Genomic DNA, 23,534 nt, shown 5'->3' with positions numbered 1-23,534 from the left:
TCAGAATTTTCTTGGTGGTGGTGGTTGGTAGTGGTGATGACCGGGGGGGGGGGGGGGGGGGGGGGGGGGGGGGGGAGCCCTGAACTCCAGGCCTGGGTGCTGTCCCGGAACTCTTTTGCTCAAGGCTAATGCTCTACCACTTTGAGCCACAGCATCACTTCTGGTTTTCTGGTGGTTTGTTGAAGAAAAGAGTCTCACAAACTTTCCTGTCCAAGTTGGATTTCAATGTGATCCTCCAATCTCAACCTCCTGAGAAGCTAGGATTACAGGAGTGGGTCACTAGTGCTGGCAAGTTTCAGACTCTTCTGCCAACTACAATCCTGGTTTCAGATGTGAGCCATAGGCACCTGACTCATATTTTTTTTTTAAGTTTATAGACAATATAATTCACATACCATACAATTCATACACATTTATAATTAGTTTTAGTAAATTCAGTTTTCCAACATCATAATAATACTAATATTTAAACATAATTTTGCATTATAATCAAGATAGAAAATTAGGCAATATGTCTGTTCATAAGGAAAAAACTGCATTCTTTATTCTAACTCTGTAATTAGTATGTAAAAGACCACTAAAAATTTCTAAATTTCTAAATTAATTAATCAAACATTCCTTCTGAGAAGTAATATAATAATGTGTCAGCTTTAGGCCACATAAAAATAAAGAAAGTTTAAAGTAATAATGAGCCAATTACAAAAACAATAGTAAGCAGATTCTAAGATATATTTCCTTTACTATTTTCATTACCACTGTAAAGTTACAGTGTAAAAGACAAAAACCTTCAACAGAAGAAATCTTGTATATTAAGTATAAATATAAACTAGTAAATGTAAATCCCACAGTTTAAACAATTTAAACAGTTTAAACTGAACACTACTCAAGACCGATCAAGTAAGAACTAAGAATTTCATATTATCTTTGGAAATAAAGAAAGTGCAACATTCATTAGAAGAAATATGCAGACAATATGCTAGGAATTTTTCTGACATTTTAGCCAACAAATCAAGGTGGTCATTTTCTTCTTTCTTCTTCCTACCTCTTCCTTCTTCTTTTCTTCCACCCCTCCCCTCTCTCCTCTCTTCCCCTATTCCTCCCTTCACCCCTCCTCCTCTCCTTCTCTCCCAACCTGATTTATGGCCTCAGAGCCTGAACCATCCAGAGCCTTGTGTATGCTAAGCACACACTTTACTACAGAGCTGTACCAACCAGCACTTAGATTTCTACTGCACAAACTGAAATTTTAATGTTTAAAAAATAATAATCTTAATTTTGAATACCTTCAGTTTTAACAAAAAGTAATCCAATTTTTGTCATAAAAAAATAAAAGACAGATAACCAGTTATGCAAGATGGTTCTCCAAACTAACAATTAAAAGCCAAGAATTAAAATCATAAATTTTTTCCTGGAAGTCTTTATGAACTCACTTTAATGAGCACTTAATATGTGTGAGGCACTAAATACCCAGAACACACGAGAATGATTTCATTTATACTACAATGTGTTATCCCATCAAACCACTGAGAAAGAAGTACTTTTCCTAAAGTTGCTCACATACCAAATGAAAATAATGTTAATCTTTTCCTTTTTAAGTCTAAACCACTGAGCTGAAAATACCTTTTAAATAATTAACAATTAGCAAATAAATAGCAATAGTATCTTCCACATACATGTGGCTCCAAAATTCAAGCATCACAAACTTCCACATAAGTTCTATTTTATTTAACATGCAAATAGTTCACTTCAAGAGAAAAGATCATTTTAACCTGGTATTTTAGTCCCTAAGGATCCAGTTGAAAAGGCAGACAAGTCCTTGAACTTTATCAAGATAAATCCCTGGCATCCACTAATCACCAGAGAGGATCTTCGAATTAGATAAGAGCAAGAATCTGGCATGGGAATGAACACAAACACCTTTCTGTTCACAAAGGCCCACAACCTGGCAGCCTTTCAGCAAGGTTTCACTCACGAAGCTGTTACTCTAAACTTTCCAGCTATTGCTTGGAAGTTGATAATTCTTAAGATATGAGGAGAGTTGTGATTTCTGACAGAGCATTCCTGAGATAAATACGTGATCAGAAGGATGCTTTGAAATTCCCAAAGATACTCCATTGGCCCAAGGCTACATGAAAGTTTTTCAAAAAGTGTCTCTTGCTAAGAAAAGGAAAGGGAAAAACAGAGCAGTTTTCACTCCATCAGACAATGTTAGATAAATACCAGACATGTTAAGTTCCACAAAACATCCTGATAAAAATGCTACCAGCAAAATTACCTCTTTTTCAATTTCATAAAACCTCTTAAAATGCACTATCAAAGAATAGTTTTCTAAATAAATTAAATATTTCACATAGGCATCAATAAGTCACAGATTCAACTTCAAAATTTTTAAAAGAAAATAAAACTAGGAAGTGGTGTTGTGGCTCAAGCGGTAGAGCACTTGTGCTGAAGAGCTCAGGGACAGCATCCAGGCCCAGAGTTCAAGCCCCATGACTGACAAAAAATAAAATAAAATAAATGAAAATAAAAATGTATAAAATTTTAGTCACTTATTAAAAAACATTTTACTATTAGTAGGATACATTCACTTTAAAAACACAGCCACGGAACTATTTCTAAATACTCAGTTTGTTATTTATACAAATTTAAACCATTTATAACAGAAAAATTTTAAATGTGATAATTAATGTTATACACCATCTTCAAAATGTCGCTACAATCCTAAACAGTTTGATATATATTCCCTGCTTCACATCCCCTTGCTGGTTATTTTTTAATAGCAAACATTAATTGTACAAGGAATACTTTTTGAGGTATATATATATATATATATATATATATATATATATATACACATATATATGTATATTCAAAAGATATATATTTTTTTTTGAAAAGCAGCCTACAGACCAAACTTTTTTGTACAGTACTTTGACAGTGTAACATTATCATCTTATTCTGATAACAGTGTTTTACTCTTCTCTCTTTAATGATTGCATAGTATAGGGTGAATGATTCTTAACTGAAATGCTTGAGTCCAGAAATTTTGATTTCAGATCTTTTTTTAGATTTAGAAATATTTACATGTATATAAAATGAAGTATCTTAAGGAGAGGATCACTCAAGTCTAAATATGAAAGAAACAGAAGGGTATGGGAGGAGAGAGAAGATAGGAAAAAAAAATCTCAAACAGGGAAAAGACTAAAATAACTAAAAAGCATATCACTGTATAATCCAACAATGATGTAAAAAACAATGAAACAGACTCACAAAGAAAAGGCTAAATTATTGAAATGTGTCAAAAACAGGTCAACTACATGGCAATACCATTGGCCAAATCAGAACATCAACAATTTGAATAAAAACAGAAATAATAAAAATATTAATGATGATAGATTAAAAGCCACTGAATGAAATAGGAAGCTATATGACTGTAAAATGAATGACCTGAGATCGTGATGAGGATGATGGAGTTTTGTCGTATTTCTTTACAAGGAATATCTTCTCATTACAAAAAAAACTAGAAAAATAATATTTTAATTAGGAATCACTGTGAGTTTCATAAGCAATGAAACCATAAAGCCACTTGATAGGATATAACAAGAATATTCAGTGTCATCTCTATGACACCGCCAATATGAATTAATCCAAATCTAATAATGAAGCTATATTAGGAATATCTAAAACGGAGATTTTCTAAAACTGCCTGGGCTACCTTCATTGAAACTGTCAAAATTACTAAATTCAAGGGAAGACTGAGGAATTACTCTTCTAGACTAAAAAACAATAAAGAAATAGAGTAACTAAATGCAATCCATAATTTTGCCCTTGATTCTTTTACTATAAAGAACTGAAACAGTTACTAAAATCAGAAAGTATCTGAAGATTAAAAGGTCTGGGAGTGTGGCTTATTGGTAGAGTGCTAGCCTAGCATGCAGGAAGCCCTGGGTTTGATTCCTTAGTACCACATAAACAGAGAAGGCCAGAAGTGGCACTATGGATCAAGTAGTAGTGCTAGCCTTGAGCAAAAGACACTCAGGGACAGTGAGCAGGTCCTGAATTCAAGCCCCAGTACTGGCCAAAAAAAAAAAGTAGTAGTATACCAATTATTGTTAATACATTTTTCTTTTCCATCCTTATTTCAATATATGGATACACAATAAAAAGCATATATTTTAATTGTGTATTTTAGTGAGTACCACCATATTTTTTATAAAACATAAAGAAAATGATCACGCAAATTTTCAAAAGGTTTCTTAAGGAAGCAGGATCAAGAAAGTCCAAGAATCTACAGTCAGCTTTTTCAGCTGATAAGATTCTGAATATTTTGTTGAATTCCTGAGTCACTAGACTCCAGATTCACCTTTTTTTTTTTTTGGGGGGGGTCACTTGTGGGGCTTGAACTCAGGGCCTGGGTGCTGTCCCTGAGCTCTTTTGCTCAAGGCTAGCACTCTATCACTTTGAGCCACAGCTCCACTTCCAATTTTCTGGTGATTAGTTGGAAATAAAGAGTCTCACAGACCTTCCTGCCAGAGGTGTCTTCAAACCACAATTCTCAGATCTCAGACACCTGAGTAGCTAGGATTACAGGTGTGAGCCAACATCACCTGGTTCCAAATTTTTTTTACAAAGATTGACATGGTACTGGTAGCAAGGGAGTGTAAGTATAGGTAATTTCTAACTTGTAACCAAAATAAACAAATAGGGCTGGGAAGGTGGCTCAGTGGTAGAGCGCTTGCCTTGCATGCTTGAGGCCCTGGGTTCAATTCCTCAGCACCACATAAGCAAAAAAAAGAAAAAAGCCAGAAGTGGCGCTGTGGCTCAAGTGGTAGAGCGCTAGCCTTGAGCTGAAGAGCTGAGGAACAGCGCCCAGGCCCAGAGTTCAGGCCCCACGACCAGACCCAAAAAAAACAAACAAACAAAAAAAAAAACAAATAAAAGGTATTTTACATAAAATTTATCAATACAATATTCTTTTTTCTTTTTTTTCTTTTTTTTTTTTTGGCAAGGGTCATCAATGGGGATTAAACTCAGGGCCTTGAACTTGCTCTGCAGACACACTACCACCTTTTGTGGTTATTTTTTGAGACAGCATCTTACTTTATGCCCAGGCTAGCCTTGATCTCCATCCTATTTGTGCTTCCCTGGGTCAGGGGAATGCCAGGTACGCACAACTGTGCCCAGCCATTGGTCAAGATGGAGTCCCCTGAGGTTTTTGGCTAAGCTGGCCTCAAACTATTAATTCTCCAATCTCCACCTCCCAAATCGCTAAGATTACAGGCTTGAGCCACCATACCCAATTAAAGTCATTTTTGAAAACAACCTTACTAGTATGAAAATAAAAATCTGTAATGTACAAACCAAAAAATATATTTAAAATATGAATCAAGAAAGCATTTTAATGTTGAAGGTATAAAAAAATGCCAAGTCAATCTGAATTCCTATTTATCTTTTCTGATTTGCAAATATAATTATAGTAAAACAAAAAACTACATGTAGTACCTGTCAAAAGATCTGAACTGCACAGGTTGTTCAGCAGACAAATCACCAAGGGCACCAAGGCAGGCTGGTGGTAGAAGGGCAGGATCCACTGTGACTCCATCTGCTGGTATGTTAACCAAGCTTCGAAGAATGTCCTTCACGTTGACATTTTTTGAAACTGGAACTGCCTTGTTATTCAACTCATCTCCTCCATCATTTTTGGTTTCCTGAGACTTATTGACTTCCAAGGAAAGAGTACAGAGCACCTCACTGATGGCATCTGGTCCTGCACTGACGCCCAGTGGGACTGCTGGTGAAGACACAGACACATGGCTGCCCAAGCCAGAAGCAGTTTCCTCCCCAAGACCAGAGTCCCTCCTTCGAGTAGATGAGGTGCTTTCTACTGATTCTTCCACTGACGAAAGAGTTAAAGGGCTGAATGCTGCTGGTATGTTTTCTACATCTTACCCAGAAACGGGGGGGGGAAAAAAGAGCAAATTAAAATATTCACAACTAATAATAAAAAGGTATATTTGGTCTTAATAGCCCTCCTATACTTTAAATGGAAATATATAGCATATAGTCAAAAGTAAAAACTAATGACATTTCATAATATATGAAAACTTTTATAATATACATACTACATTAAGTGAATTCATCTAAAATCAAAAGAAATAGCATAATGAAATATCTTCTTCTCCCACCTAAATTATTGGACGAGAGGAACTTACAGTTAGTTCAGTCCTTAGTCCTGATATTTTTCTATCTACACTTATCTACCCTCCCCCCAAAAAAAATCCTGCTTTAGCTAACTGCCTTCCCTACATATGTTAAAAGACATCTAAGTTCAACACATAAAACTAAATATATTATCTTCATACATAATTGAATTTAAGTTCCAGAATCAGTATTTTCTCTCAGTAAAGTTTTACTTGAACTTTGGGTACCATGAAATAAAATATGTAAACTTACCAGGGAAGGATGCACTCCCATTTTCACTACTAGTTTCCTTAAATGACTGGCTCTGCCTCTCATGCTGGGGTTCCAAAATGTCTCTATACTTTGAGACCATAAGAACAGAGATAAAGTATACAACAGCCAAAGCTAAGAATTGAGCTTGTTTGCTATCCTCCTAGGAAAGAAATTGAAGAAGTTGTTCATGTCATTATTAAACAACACATTTAATTTTATTTCACATCTTAACTTTGTTTTTTTGAGACAGGATCTCACTATGTGGCCCAGGCTGGCCTAGACCTCACAATCTTTCTACCTCAGTGTTGACATCTCAGAATGCTACAATTACAGGCATGCACCACCACAGTAAGCTTAATTTCTAAATGTAAAATATGTTCATAAATCTTTCAATGTACAGAGAAACTAACAGATTATTATTTATAGTAAGTTAATTTACAAACAAATTTGTCTAAACAAAGATTAGCATGACTGATAAATTGCCTTTATTTTTTTTTTAATTTTATTTTATTGTAAAGCTACTATACAGAGGGTTACAGTTACATGGGTGAGGTAATGAGTACACTTCCTCTTGAACATTGTTACCCCCTCCATTGTTTTCCCCCTACCATCCCTGATAAATTGCCTTTAAACAAGAGCCATTATACTTACAAAACAGAGAAAAAGAAAACACAAATGAACTTCAGTAAATGAGTAACTGAATCCAAACCAATTTGCTGTAGCATACTTTATAACATTACTCAATAGTAACTGCAACTAAATGAGTATAACTGATTGTTTTTATTCACAACCACAAAATTTAAATACATAAAACATCACAGTATAAATGAGACTAAAATATGTTACAAATATTCAGGAGGAAATAGAAGGCTATCAGAAACAGAACAGAAAGCACAAACAATTACATGTCTAGGATTGAAATATACTGTCTTAGCGGAGTGCCGGTGGCTCAAGCCTATCATCCTAGCTACTCAGGAGGCTGAGATCGAAAGATAGCAGTTCAAAGCCAGCCTGGGCAGGAGAGTTCGTGAGACTTCTATCTCCAATTACCCACCAGAAAACCAATGGTGCTGTGGCTCAAGTGGTAGAATGCTAGCCTTGAACTGAAGAGCTGAGCACCTAAGCCCAGAGTTCAAGCCCCATGACCAACAAAAAAAAAGAAAAAAAAAGAAAAAATATATATACTGTCAAAAAAAGAAAGTAAGAAAGAAATATACTGTCTGCCACCAAGGAAAAGGACAAACTAAACTGACTTCTAGCAGAGACCATCCTGATCTATAGATTATCTCTGTGTATATACCAGTGAACTCTTTGTCTAACTATGCCTCCAAGAGTGCAACATACACATCACTGTTCCAATAACTTTTTAAAATAGACTTAAACTAAATGATTTTTAACAAAAAAATTACCCTGCCAAATTCTAAAAAGTAAAGACTACTCAAGTAATACTAAACTTAGAATAAAAAAAAGTTGGCTGAGCCTGTGCCAGACACTAAATGTGCAAAAAGTGTTCCATAGTATTTACTAACAGTAAAACTCCCTAGAGTGAAATTACAAAAAAATTTTATTTTAATCTTTCTTTTTCCTATACATGTTAAAATTTCTATGTGAAAATCGGTCATATTCTATATCAAAATCAGCTAGAAAATTAATTTTCATCTATAAAAACAAAAAACACTAAATTGAGAGGAACACTTCATAATTAAGATATATTGCTACATTAATATACCTTTGCAAGGAAAATATTAAATGTTCAGATAAGGAATACACTACCCACACAGAGCATGTATATCAGAGTTAAGACTGCTGGGTGAGAATCCTGACTCTATCATTCACAGCAACATCATTATGATCAAGTTACCTAAGCTCTCTGAGCCCCAGATTCCTCATCTATAAAATAGATGAGAATAATGAAAGTGCACAATTCAAGGAGTTGCTGGACTTGCTGAGTTCATGTGAAGACCAACACTGCTCACCATGTAATACTGCATTCTTCCTATTAGTAACATCACTCTCATATGAGTTTCACTTACACAAATAATCTTGTCCAGTATCTGAGAGTCCAAAAATCATGCTCAGAAGTGGTTTCTAGGACCATCTTTATAGGACTACTTTAGATCATAAACAACCCTCACTCCCAGTATTCTTGGCATATGAAAAAAAAATCCATCATATAAGAGAGTACTGGTAAGAAGTAATTGAACTTACTATATCTCGGAAAACGACTGCTCTAAGCCGATTAATATCCATGTCTTGCAAGAGCCTGTCAAGATCTCTTACTGGAGATATACCACCAGTCACAATGTCCACTGGACTCTAAAATAAAAATAAAAAATATGTACTACAGAGATTAAGAAATATACACAGTATCCCAATGGGGGAAAAAAAGAATGTTTTAACATCCTTTTTCCATCTTTTTCCATATATTTTTCTTCTAAGGGGATGGAGAAGTGTAGAGAGAGTTTTGTTAGAAGCATTGACATATTTGAAGGAAAAGGTATCAAAGAATCAAGAAAAGTAAACATTTGGAAAAGCAGACAAGATTAAGTATAAGCAAATCTTTACTGTATATTTAAACACAAACATTTGACTGTTCTGCTCACAAACTAAAATAACTACTTTAGGATCTCTGTCAGACTTATTTAACTTCACAGTGAAATGAACAAAATAATTTAAGATCTTAATTGGGAAAGATGAGAATGTTTCTAGTGTTTTGTTTTTTAATTAATGATTCTGTATGCTTACTTTTGCTGCTAATTTCCCCAGGGGAACCAGGCAGTGTATTGTTTTCGGGCCTTTTGCTGAGTCTCCCCTAGCTTTCAGCTGTGAATGCTGTTGACACTCTAAGCAATTCCTTACGGCCACTGCACAAACTGTAATTTATTTAAAGGAAAAAATCAGGAAAGAAAAAAATACAGTTAAGTTTACAGAGTGAATATGTCATCTACACAATCAAATGCACGTAAGATTTCATTGTAAACCATCACCTAGTGTTTGTTGTCTCGTTTTCCCCATTTGATACCTGTAAGAACAGAGAGCTGTATAGCTCATGACCCAAAGAAAATGGAACCATTTGGGGGAGGGAGGCAGTATAAGGTAGGACAGTACAAGGGGCTAGATCTCAAAACCATGAACACACTAGGCAAATGCACTCCCAGTGAGCTGCATTCCCAGCCCAGTTGAGGAAAATAAGAGTATACTGCTGCTCCACAGAAGTGTCATAAGTAGATCAATCTTTCATTATGAAACCAATAAGGAAAAAAAAACACATACAAACAAAAAAAAGTGGGGGGAAGAGTACAGGGGGCAGGTAATTCACACTTCTACAAACTAGTTTAGGATGATAATCCATTGCCCTCATTAAATGAAAATAATTAAACTGTTAAGTTCCTTTTTGTTTTTGCCAGTTTGGAGATTTGAACTAAGTGCCTTGCACTCTTGCATAGCTTTCTTGCTCACAGCATTAGTCTACCACTTGAGCTATATCTTCACTTCTAGTTTTCTGCTGGTAATCAGGGATAAAAGTCACTCAGATTTGTTTGCTCTGGCTGCCTTCAAATCTGGAAGTTCAGATCTCAGCTTTCTGAGTAGCTAGTATTACAAGTGGGAGCAATGAACTCTCAGCTCCCAGGGCTTTCTTAAGTTATATTAGAAGACAATATAGCATTAACAGGAATCTTTACCAGTTCTAGTATTCACTGGTTTACACTAAAAGAATTAGAATGTAGGAAACAGAAAGCAGAATTTGATACATATGCTGTCCAAAATTTTCTCTCTGAAGTTTTCCAATCAGGCACTTAAGATTTAGAAATTAATTTTGATTTAAAACAATTATTAGTTGCTTGATGCTACATAATTTTCAATTCTCAAATAAATTCATAGCATTCAAGGTCTTAAAATGAAGAAGGGTGGAAGAGTAAATTAGGGACTAAACAGTAGCTTTGAATGGAGAAATTTTTTGTTTGACTAGAAAGCACAAGACTGATTTCAAGAGCACCTCACCAGCAAAAACAGACAATCTTTAAAGTAACTTTATATAAATTATATTACTAAGTTCTTTTAGAGCATCCAAACTCTAAAAATATTTTAACTGGCATCCTGAATAAAAATAGCAATTATACAAAAAGTATAGCATGCATATTTACTAGTGATGTAACATATACTCTTGGTAAGTATGGAAATAACAGTTCATTTTTAGGTCTGACGATGTGACATCTTCATAGATGCCTTTTGTCTGATCTGTCTTTATACAGCAGTTGTGATTTCTAAGGGTTTACTTCCATGTCTTCCACCATCTCTCTTCATTTTATAAGTAAGTCATTTAACAAACTCTCTCAGTACTTACAACTAGATACAGGAGGAAATCTTGTGCAAAGCAAAAATGTTTTTGCTTCTCCTGAGGAAGTTGACACTAAAAAACTATTTTGAATACTTCTACTTTTACCTAAGGAAGAACTGCTCCTAGGTAACAGAGAATTGATGACTTTATTAAGTACTTCAAGAAACTGCCATAGCTTACTTGAATAAAGACTAAATTGCAATGTCAGTTTTGAACCTTTTTACTCAATGTATGTTGTTAAGAGAAACCAGTATCACACAGAACCTGGACAAGTTTAGGCCTCACCCTAGGCTCCTATAATCTAATGCACATTTTAAAAAGATCATCTAGTGATTCGCAAAAGCTTTAACAGTACTATTTTAGAGCAAAAACAAGCTGGAAGGGAAGAAGGAAATGTTGGCCATCATCACCTTTCCTTAGCAGATTCTTCAAATTACATCTTCCCTATTACCCAACCTGTTAACCACTACTAAGCATAGCCCACTGAAGAATAGATATATGGCAACTTGACTAGTATATAGACCTGCTCCTGAAAGGAGAAAAGTCTAGTTTCATCTTAATGTATGGATGTCTGAAAAAATGTTAAATTCCTAATAGTTTTTAATAGCTCACCCAGCCGGAGACACTGTCGTAAAATCCCTCCAGAAGACATATTTTTTTCAGCTTCAATTTCAGTAAAGCCAAGAGAACTTGCAAATATAAGTACATCCACAAGGCTAATTAGCCTCTGCAAAAATGTCACAGAGGCTTCTATTGAAAGGCCTTGAGTAGGTTCAATATTCTCCAGCTCATGCTGTAAGAAATAAAGTTTGACATTTATATATCTCCTTTGTGATGAAAATCTAATTTTACCAGATATATCCCCCAAATTTCTAAATTTTACAGAAAGTCAGGTTAACAGAAATTTAACACAATAGAGTCATTTACTTATTTCATCTAAAATACAAAGACAATGGGAACATTCAGGAAAACATTGTCAATCATATTTTTCACTAGCTGACTCATCCCTAAGAAAACAGTATTCTTTCTAGCCTTTTCATTCCTGAAATAAATTCTAAAATCCCTTCAGGTAACTGCAAGAGATTTTGTTGATTTTGAATTATAGTGGTTGTGATGCACAGAAACGACCACATTCAAGTTTTAATCAATAAGAATACATAGTACTCTTGAGTTCACACCAATTGTATATAGTAGTTAAGTCCTTACTGTAGCCGATGTAGCAGCTGAAAGCAATGGCAGTATACCCCCACAAGCCATGACCATATTGTCCATCACTTGAGAGATGAGATGAATTGTGTTGTGTACAAAGATGACATTATCACTGCTATTCACGAAGTCCATAACTGTCTTTGTTGAATGGCTGTCCAAAGATAAATGATGTTTACTGAGAAAGCTAATGAAAGGAAATTACAATTTGCCTACTTGAGGGGAGGATAAGAAGGTGCTGTTGCTTCGTCTTCACAACTGAGGAAAGATAATGATGTACTGGGTATTTTGGAGATGCATTTCTTCAGAAGAAGTAGACCACTGTATGTCAGCAGTTACTATCCATGTTCCCCTTCAGAGCTGAAACATAAACACTATTCATCTTATATCTCATTTAAAAACTTGAAGCTGGGTGCAGGTGGCTCACACATGTAATCCTAGCTACTCATGAGATAGAGATCAGGAGGACTATGGTTTGAGGCTAGCCTGGACAGTAAAGTTCATGAGATCTCCATCTTAACCAACAGCTGGCATGCACCTGTCACCCAGCTACATGGGAGACTAAGATAGGAAAGATCATGGTTCTAGGCTAACCTAACAAAACAAGTTTGTGAGATTCCACCTCAGTAGAAAAGGCTACCTATTATCCCAGCTATGGCAAAGGCATAATGGATATCAGTGCCCAGGCCACCTGGGGGCAGAGGGTGTGGGGAACAAGACCCTAACCAGATCAAAAAGGGCTGGAAGCATAGCTAAAGGGTTGAAGTATCTGCCTAGCAAGTACAAAGCTTAGTTCAAACCCAAGTGCCACCAAATGGGGAGGGAGAAAATTTGAGTCAATTATCCTCACTGAAAAGTCATGTGGAAAAAATTAAGAGATAAATGGTGCTAAAGGTACAATTGATCTATTACTACTTCCTTAATAATGGCCTAAAATGATTTTGAAAGATTTTAGGAGTCAAATACAAATATATGCATCAGGCATTTATGAAATTCTAAATCTAACAACATAACACAATCTAAAGTCTAAAATATTTCTAATGTTAATGGCATAAAAAAAGTTATACTTAGGGCTGGGAAGGTGGCTCAGTGGTAGAGCGCTTGCCTTGCATGCATGAGGCCCTGGGTTCAATTCCTCAGCACCACATAAGCAGAAAGAAAAAAAAAAAAAAGCCAGAAGCGGTGCTATGGCTCAAGTGGTAGGACGCTAGCCTTGAGCTGAAGAGCTGAGGGACAGAGCCCAGGCCCCACGACTGGACCCAAAAAAAAAAAAAAGAAAGTTATACTTAAATGTCTATTTCTAGTACTTCAAGTAACCACCTCATTTGACATACTTACCTTCTGGAATAATCCATGGAATAAAATATACTAAGAAGGTTATCAACAGATTCTTTAAAAGAAAAATTTCAAATTTTCATGTTTTGTAATCTTGACAGGGATTCCATTCATATAAAGGAGAATAAGTGTGATCTCAATGAAACCCTTCTGTAGAATAGTTTTTTTTTTTTCAAATCAATGTCTGTAGTTAACTTACAAAATAATTGCCTAAATCTAAGTCTTTGAAAACAGAAACTTAGATCTATATACTTCCTCTTTAAGAAATATATGGACAAACCTTCTCCACATCTGTATATCTGTTTCTATGGAGAATAAGAGATCAGTGAGCAGACGCTGATGCATGTGAGACCACTTGAACTCAGGAATACGAAACACAGCTGATCTGGAATCCCTTCTTTGTCCATCAACCGCATGGGGTGCTGTTCCTTGTCCTGGCTGCTCTTGTTGCTTTGACATCTAATACAGGAAATTTTTTAAGTAATAAAGTAAGTTCACCTTCAAAGAAAGGCATTAAACAATTTAGTAGATTCTGTGAAATTCACCTAATAGACACTACAGAACCAAACTAGAGAAAAATCATCAATGAATAATAACATTAATATTTTAGTAGAAACAGCACAGTTATCAAAAATGTTTATCACAATGCAACTGTAATTAGCATGCAACCATGTTAAGTACTGCCACTATGTAGCTCTCATAAAGAAATCAGAAGGTCTTATTTTTTTCATCTTAGCTTAAAGAAAGGTAATATTTATAATTCAAGTAGTAGGTGCATTATTAATTGGCTAGAATAAAGAATAAACTAGCCAGGTGCCAATGGCTCACAACTGTAATCCTAGCTACTCAGGAGGCTGAGACCTGAGGATCTCGGTTCAAAGCCAGCCCGGGTAGGAAAGTTCGTGAGACTCTTATCTCCAATAAAGCACTAAGAAAACCAGAAGTAGCACTGTGGCTCAAGTGATAGAGTGCTATCTTTGAGCTGAAGAGTTCAGGAACAGCGTACAGGCCCATGCGCCCAAGGTCCATGACCAACCAAAAAAAAAGAAAGAAAGAAAAGAAAATACTAAAAGAAAGAACAACATAGAACAAATAAATTAACCAAAAAATAAAAATTTTTAAAAAAGGGAAAGGAGAAAATGAAAATGTGAAACCAACCACCATCTCGTATATCTCTCTGCGATACTGACAGAAGAGAAAGTTGCACCTCTAGATCATATACTGAATCTTCTCTCTCAAACTCATGGTACAAGTTAAATCACAAACTTGGCCAACAAAAAGTATACACTGGCATAGATGTTCTCCTATTAATGTGGCATAAATGGGTTTGTCAAACAATGAAATGCAAGTATTTCTAATATTTTCTTTATAAATCAGTATTGCACCACTCCTAAAGTTTAAAATGGTTAACATTTGGTACTGCTGTGTTAAGAATTATAATAAAGTTGCTATTTAATAAACTCACTCTGGGACTGGGGATGTAGCTTAGGGGCAGAGGACTTGCATTGCATGTCTAAGGCTCTGGTTCGATCACTACCATAAGAAAATAAATCCACACTAATTGCCAAATACCAGCAACCATTTGGAATATTATCTTTACATTCATTAGACTTATATAATGATTAATAGGATGTCAACCAAACCCAAAATAATATCTTTGTTCTATTTTAACTCATGCAAATACACCTCAATAAGACAATGCATATACTTACCTCATGCACATGTCGATGAGGCTGAGGTGCTTCTGTATTTGTACTGGCCTTTAGTTCCAGTTTCTCAGTATCTGAAGCAACACTGGAAACATCCAACTTGGCAATCTTTTGCTCAGAAGTAGCAGCAGCCTCAAAAACCTGACTAGAACTATCAATAATTGATTTGGTGTCTCCAGCCAAGTTAGTTGCTTCCTTCCCTTCCTCTAGCACCTGATCAGTGTCTGACTGTACAGTTGTTTGGGAAACAGTAGTTTCTGGTGAGGTAGCTAAAGACCCTGATGCCGTCATGGTCAAGAATCCAGAATCTTTAGAATTTCCAGTTTCGGTATCAGTTTGCTTTTCAGTTACAGGTGCTTCCTCTTTGGTTATTAATTTGTGGTCATTACTAACCATTTCCAATGTTTCACTGGCTTCAGAAGCAGCTAAAGTAGAACTATGATCTTGGATCTCTGTGGGCAGACTGGTTTCCTCAGCAGGGCTGCCTTCCACCTTCAGTTCCACGTAGTCATCATCGTCTTCTTCCACAGACCTTTCCAGTAATTCTGGCATCTCCGAAGCATCTTCTTCTGAAGGAGAACTTACAGAAGTAGTTACTTCACTGATGGTTACTGAATCCTTGCCAGGTGTTTTCGAAGAATCAGAGAAAGCAGTCACTGGTTCAGCTGCCCCAGAAGATGCTTCTAAGTCACTTGCATCATTTGTTGGTATCTCTTCCAAAGTGACTTCATCCAGTAACTCCTGATTGTCCTGCTCAGTTTTCCTTTCTTCATTACATGTATCATGCGCTTGCAGTTCAATGTTGGACACAAATTCTGCTGAACTTGCCTTCTCAATACTTAAGTTTCCATCACTATTTCTGGTGAAATGAGGAGGGACAGGTGAATCTTTCTTATCTGATGACTTGGATGCCACTGAAACATCAATATCTCTACTAGGGCCAGTGACTGCCTGAACTGGACTTGAAGAACACAGCCCTATATCTTCATCAACTTTTCCTTGTTGTTCCCTAAATATAGTTGCAAGGTTTTCTTTGTGTATTTCAAAAGTGACCTAGATGAAAAATGTACAACATAAAAAATGAACACAGTAAATAAAATGTATAATTTAAGTGGTTTCAATAATTTTTCAAATAAACATTCAATAAATAATGAAATAAGCCAGGAGCCAGTGGCTCACCCCTGTATTCCTAGCTACTCAGGAGAATAAGATCTGAGGATTGCGGTTCAAAGCCAGCCCAGGCAAGAAAGAAGGAAATAAAGAAGGAGAGGCAGAAACAAAGGAAGGGAGGGAGGGAGGGAAGGAGGGAGGGAGGGAAGGAGGGAGGGAGGGAAAGAAAGAGAGAAAGAAAGAGAGAGAGAGAGAGAGAGAGAGAGGGAGGGAGGGAGGGAGGGAGGGAGGGAGGGAGAGAGGAAGGGGAGAAGAGAGGGGAGGGGAGAGGGGAGGGGAAGGGAGGGGAGAGAAGAGGAGAGGGGAGAGGGGAGGGGAGGGAAGAGAAGGGGAAGGGAGGGAGGGAGGGAGGGAGGGAGGGAGGGAGGGAGGGAGGGAGGGAAGGAGGGAGGGGACAAGAAATAAAGCTTAATTTTCCTTATTGTAGTCAAGTAATTTTAATGATCATAGATGTCATAGCATGAAATCCCAAACAGACATAGTTAGCCTATTTGCAAAGGTATATAGGAAAGGAATCCACTATTATACTAGTCTCTACAACTTGAACCAGGATCTAAATATTTATCACTTGGAAAAGCATTACACACTAGATAGTGCATTGCTTCAAGTGCAATGTAAATTTACTTGCCTATGATTTGCCCTCGGGACAGACGGAAAAAAAACACCTATCAATCAATTATGCACATTATTATAGCAATTTTCAATATATTTATCAATTATAAAACCTTTATCTTACTAAGCTACATAAAGTTATTTTACTCATGAAAAAAAATCCAAATCTTCCTCAAAGGTCAACTATAACCCTCAAGTCTGAATTGCTCACTAATCATCTGAAAGTTTCAATTAATCCATCATTCTACCACTTTGCTTTTTTACCTGACTACTATATAATTAATAGTGTGAATATTCTCATATTCCAATATTAAGTGGAAAAATACTGATACTCTCCCAAAGATGACCTTAAATCCATCATTATATGATTTCCATCTGTTTCAAAGGGAATTTCACTACTCCCAAACTCCCCAAACACACAACAGAAAAAATATAACATATGAAGAAAATATAAATATAAATATACTATTGAGCCAGGCACCAGTGGCTCATGCCTGTAATCCTAGCTACTCAGGAGGCTAAGATCCAAGGATCACAGCTCGAAGCCACCCAAAGAAGAGTCCCCATGAGACTCATCTCTAATTAACCACTCAAAATCTGGAAGTGGTGCTGTGGCTGAAGTGGTAGAGCGCTAGCCTTGAGCACAAAGAGGCTCAGGTCAGCACCCCCGCCTTGATTTCAAGCCCTACAATGGGCCAAAAAAAAATTTTTTTTAAGCCTTTTAACCTACTATACGAACGGCTGACTTTATGTAGATCATTTCTTCATTGATAGACTATGTATCATTACCTAAGAAAGGCAAGTTACATATTAATAAACTTAAAGTTTTAAAATAAACCATTTGTTTCTACCACTATTAAAGAGTGAGATTAGTTTTAATAGGTTTTGATCTTCTTCAAGAGAAGGGCTTTTGTCAATTTCATATAATATACCAATACAAATAAGTATATATAACCTACATGCAGATTAAAGAACTGTATTTTTTTCAATCCCATGTACATACTACTCATGTTAATATATATATATATATATATATATATATATAAAACCAATCTCATAGTTCCCTGTGAGTTCCTCCCAAACTACACACTAACTGCCCTCAGAATAAACTCACTATCCTGCTCGCCAAGGTTAATCTCTACCTCCAGAAGTCAGAACAGCATTTTTTGAGGGGCAGAGTGAGAATTCTCAGGCAGCAGAGATTCAAACAGTAAGACAAGGGAGAGAAAGAATTCAGCACATGGAAACAGAAGCCAAGTTACCCAGAACACTATGGCCCATTTCATGTAGGAAATCTGCCCTCAGACTTTAAAAACCAAATTCTAAAACCTGCTAGCATTTCATATTTGCCCCATGTCTGTTTCTGACTCAAAGTGCTCCAGTCTGGCTAGACCACCATCTACATCTTGCTACAGAGCAGCCATCTCAAAATGCTCTTCATTCTGATGCCGGAGGGTCCCCTCCTCTGTCTTCTATGCGACATGTCCTGTTTCTTGAATCTCATGTCTTTTTGTTTTATTCTGAAGGAATAAAACATTTTTGAGACTTCCAAGTATTCGATTTATAGATCATATAACTACAGCTTGGAAAGCATTTCCCTTTAAAGCATGAAATACTTCTAAATTTCTAGATTTCACTAGTTTTTAAATTTCCCTTTAATATATTCAAGCGTCTGAAACTTAAGAAGCAATGATATAATTACCACTGCTGTTATCCATTTTGATGCTGTTTTCCTTAAGGTATTTGTGATTTTAAAACTGATTATTCCTAATTAATTACCAGATATTGTTCTAAATTACCCAGCTAAAAGACTAGTCATTAATCTTCACAATCATTTGATAGTTAATCTATAAGCTGTTTGTAATGTTTGGAAAGAACTTCTATAAACCACTAAAGATACTTATGAGGTAATAATTACAACATATCTTTTGCCATTACTTTCAAATTAATTGGCACCCAAATTTACTAAGTAGAAGATAAAGGAGAAATAAATATTGTCTCCCTAATTCATATCTTTAAAATGTTTACAAATTTAACCCTTTTAAAATGTTAAGAATGTATTTTATACAAAGTATCTGTGTTACCATCCTAGATACTCCAGATACAAAACTAAAAGTTAAAGCCTATAATATCAGAAGCAAACTACTGAAGGAAATGAATTATGGGAATAACATTTTTATAAGTTCAATGTCAAAAGGAAACAAAACTATAAGGAAATCAAGTAATATACATAATAAACTCTATACCTTCAATCATGTAATGAAATTTTTAAAATGCAACAGGTATATTCACATGGATCAAATACATTTCAAGGCATAAAAATATCCCTCTTCCAATGAATCTCACCTATAAAAACCCTGATTTTTTTTAAAAAGTAGACAATCAATCGTCTAATGATTTGTCATGTATCCTCCCAGAGTATTGTTTTATGGTTTCCAGTTTACTTTACTCATACAAATCCACAATACCTCACATTCTTTAGCTTTTTCACCTAATGTTTCTTGGTCATCTAGTTCAGGATAGTTTCATTTCAGTTTCTTTTACAGTAAATAGGTTGTGCATCTTTGTATACATCTAACATTTTATACATAGTTTTCTGTGGGACGTCTAATGACCTCCTTTGTGCGTTTTTCTACTGTACTGTATTTCCTACCAATTTCAATTAGGAACAGACACTCTTATTTGGAGGGGAGAGGGAGACAGTGCTGGGTTAAACCCAGGAACCTTGCTCACGATACATGCTAAGCCAATACTCTACTACTGAGCTACATCTTCATCCCACAACTATTAACTTTACTTTGATATTAAACAGTTTTCCATCAGAACAAAATGTCCTAATATATGGAGTTGCCTAATGACATATTTTAAGCTGAAAAACATGAGAAATGGTGTGTTCAGGAAGGACCTCTGGCCTTCCCCACCCTTCATTCCTGAAGAATGAATGAGAGCTGGGACACCAGGGGAATCCGGGTGAACAGGTCTTCCGGGTTCCCCAGTTCACTACTTGCAGCTCATGTCACTTCATTTTATCACATACGTTTAACAACTTTCAACTCTCCAAGTATTATAAACAGGTTAAGTTTCTTTCTTTGGGTCTTCATGTCCTTATGAAGAGTTTAAAGAAGTTATATTAAACAAATTGGCACACATTTGCCTTCCTAATACTTATCAATCTGATTTCCAAGAACTCAGACAATGAACCTAAAATAAAAGATGAAGAAGAGGTTTTTTTTTTTTAAGAAGGAAAGATTTTTTTTGTCTCTCTCCTATAGCACCAAAGGTGCCATTTTATTTGAAGTTCACTTTTCTTTTTTTTGGTGGCTCTGGAGTTTGAACTCAGGACCTCAATCTAAGGACCTCATGCTTCCTAGGGAAGCACTCATAGCCACTGAAGTTCATCTTTTTAGTAAGAAACCACAGCAAATATAAAAACAGACTTTCTTCTATCTTAAAACAAATTTTAAACAAAACTTCCTTATGAGCCCTATGTGAATTAAAAAACTTCCAACTACTTAGTATTTTCTTAATCTCCCTTAAAAAAATTCTATAAGTATCGCAAAAACCTCTATAAATATATGAAACATTGTAGAATTTATTTAAAGGAAAAAGACAAACTCTAAACTTAAATTTCCTTAAAGTACAATTCCTATATAGTCAGTAACTGTTCACTAGTTCCACAAAATTCTTTTTTTTTTTTTTTTTCCGGTCGTGGGGCCTGAACTCTGGGCCTGGGAACTGTCCCTCAGCTCTTCAGCTCAAGGCTAGCACTCTACCACTTGAGCCACAGCGCCACTTCCGGCTTTTTTCTTTTTGCTTATGTGGTGCTGAGGAATCGAACTCAGGGCCTCATGCATGCAAGGCAAGCGCTCTACACTGAGCCACCTTCCCAGCCCCCAATTTTATTTTCTTAAGAACAATCTAAATAACACATAAAACTACTACAAACTTTTTTTTTTTGGTCAGTTATGGGGCTTGGTCTCTGGGCCAGGGCACTGTCCCTCAGCTCTTCAGCTCAAGGCTAGCGCTCTACCACTTAAGCCACAGTGACACTCCCAGTTTTCTGAGTGGTTAATTGGAGATAAGAGACTCGCAGACTTTCTTGCTTGGGATGGCTTTGAACTGCAATCCTCAGCTCTCAGCCTCCGGAGTAGCTAGGATTATAAGTAGAAGCCACCATGCCCAACTACTACAAACTTTTAAGAGCGTAATTTAGCAATATCTACTACAATCTTTAAAATGTGTAGACTTCTGGAAAATACACTTAAAAGGAATATATCCCACAAAGTAGAAATAAAAATATAGAAACTGGTTATCACTGCTCAACAAAAACTGAAAGTTAAAGCATAATGTACATGTAATATATTATGGCGCTGGTGGCTCACGCCTGTAATCCTAGCTACTCAGGAGGCTGAGATCTGAGGATCGCGGTTCAAAGCCAGCCCGGGCAGGCGAGACCATGAGACTCCTATCTCCAATAAACCACCAGAAAACCGGAAGTGGCGCTGTAGCTCAAGTGGTAGAGCGCTTGCCTTGAGCTGAAGAGCTGAGGGACAGCGCCCAGGCCCAGAGTTCAAGCCCCACGACCAACAAAAAAAAAAAAAAGATTTTAAACTAACACTTTCACCGATTTTAAAGAATGCCAAAAGAAAAAGTAAACTTGATTACACAATAACCCTCCTTGAATTATAAATAGTCTGATCACTTTCAGATGTCACCTTTAAGCCTCTCTTCTTAACTTTACTTCTTCATAATAAATTATATAAGCCAAATAATATGCAGGCATTAAAATTCATGTAAGAATAATAACATTAGGTAAACTACATTGCAAAACAGCATAAATACAATCAAATTTTTAAATAAAATAATTATATGTATATATTTATGCACAGAAGACTAAAGGTCTTGCCCCAAAATGTTAATATTCAATTATATATGGGTGCTTGGATGGGGGATATTTTAGTTTTTATATGTATGCATTCATATTGGATTCCAATTTCCTGCTATAAAGACTTGTTAGTTTTAAATTTCTTTAAAATAAAAAGTACTATTTGATTTAAAAATATTTAAAGCCAAAGATACTTTAGACATTAAATACAAGATGGTTAACAACCTATGAAATATGGGAATTTTGAATCTTATAAAATAGGTAGGTTTTAATCTTATCATATAGGCCCCATAAAGACACACAGTAATGTATACCAATTCAGATCTGACTTTTTTTTAATGCTTTTAAGTAACTACTTAAATTTCATTAGAATTTTAAAATTGATCTCTACATGCTTTTGGCTAATTTTCTTCCTCTAGAAACTAACTGGAAAGCACATTTAAGCCATTTCATCAGATTCAGAACAATAGGTAAAAATCTGAGATATTTTAAATAATCTAAGATAATTATACTATTTTCAGGGAAATCTCATTACAATTTGTTGTTGTTGATGTTGGCCATGGGGCTTTAACTCAGGGCCAAGGTATTGTCCCTGAACTTTTTCTTTTTTCTTTTTTTCTCAAGGATAGCTCTCTACCACTTTGAGCCACAGCTCCACTTGAAGTTTTTCTGATGGTTAATTGGAGATAAGAGTCTCACAGATTTTCCTGCCCAGGCTGGCTCTGAACCATGATCCTCAGATCTTAGCCTCCTGAATAGCTAGGATTACAGGTGCCATCAGTACCTGGTATCATACTTCAATTCAAGTATTATTAACTTCTTTATCATATATCCTTCTACTTATGTCAAAATGAGCCTAGAAAAATTACAGCATCTAAAATTTTAGCTTTTGTAAGAAAAAGAAAGTTTCTGAACGATTTTTACAATTTAGAATAGCTTAAATGGCAATATTTTTGGAAGATAGGTGTTGAGACAGATGCAGGCTCATATATATATATGCGCTACATTTCCAGCCCTACCTCCAGGCCTTTTTGCTCCAGTTATTTCTGAGACAGAGTCTTGGTTTTGCCTGGGCCAAGGTGGACCACAATCCTTCCACTTCTACTTCCTGCTATAGCTGGGATGACAAGTACACACCCATGTCCAGATCTTTCTGTTGATATAGGGTCCTGAGAACTTTTTCACCCAGGCTGACCTGGAAGCTCAATCTTCCTGATCTCAGCCTCCTGCCTACTTGAGATGACAGGCTGCACTACTTCACCCAGCTTTTAATTCAAATTGTAATTAAAAGGCTAAAAACATTTTGGAATACAAAGTGAAAAGGTATTATTTAACAATAATGTACTGTCTATCTTGAGAACTTTAAAAGACAGATCAAAGGAACGAAACCTAGATAACAAACAATACAACAAAATTGCAGTTACTACTATGTACATATTTGAAACCCTGAGACCAAAGAAACCAATACAGCACAGTTATACTAGATTAGCCTATTACTGCTTATAAAATCTAGTCCAGCTGTTGGAGGAGCAGCTTTCAGTGACAAACAGCTTCCCTGCTACAAAGGTGGCAGGAAATCTATCAAACTGGACAATAAAATTGCAATTGAGTTTCTTTGGCTTTTTATAGCAGCTGCATGTATCCTGATGTAACTCTGCAAATGCTATCCAATTCTGCAACAGTAGTTCTTTATACCCCAATTCCTTATCAAGAACAGTTATAAATTTGTGAAACCGAGATTCAAAATGACTGGAAAGAAAAAGGAAAAAAATAAGCATCACTTGGATTTAATATGCATGACAATGCTTAAAATGCTTTAGAATGA

The 23,534-nt window shown here is 35.9% G+C and overlaps 1 protein-coding gene across 1 annotated transcript in view; it reads right to left on the bottom strand.

Annotated features, from left to right (window-relative positions):
* The window catches only part of Lrba (LPS responsive beige-like anchor protein), a 443,207-nt gene that overhangs the window by 325,905 nt on the left and 93,768 nt on the right, over positions 1-23,534 (bottom strand). Inside the window, 8 exon segments of the mRNA XM_042701880.1 lie at positions 5,503-5,944; positions 6,454-6,613; positions 8,662-8,769; positions 9,199-9,326; positions 11,405-11,585; positions 11,999-12,152; positions 13,614-13,792; positions 15,046-16,095. Of these exon segments, the coding sequence (XP_042557814.1) occupies positions 5,503-5,944; positions 6,454-6,613; positions 8,662-8,769; positions 9,199-9,326; positions 11,405-11,585; positions 11,999-12,152; positions 13,614-13,792; positions 15,046-16,095 (2,402 nt within the window).

This window comes from Dipodomys spectabilis, unplaced genomic scaffold (assembly GCF_019054845.1).
Source record: "Dipodomys spectabilis isolate Male_0828 unplaced genomic scaffold, ASM1905484v1 ptg000297l, whole genome shotgun sequence".
Classification (NCBI taxonomy): Eukaryota; Metazoa; Chordata; class Mammalia; order Rodentia; family Heteromyidae; genus Dipodomys; species Dipodomys spectabilis.
The sequence above is the reverse complement of the archived record's forward strand: the minus strand, read 5'-3'. Positions and strand labels throughout refer to the sequence as shown.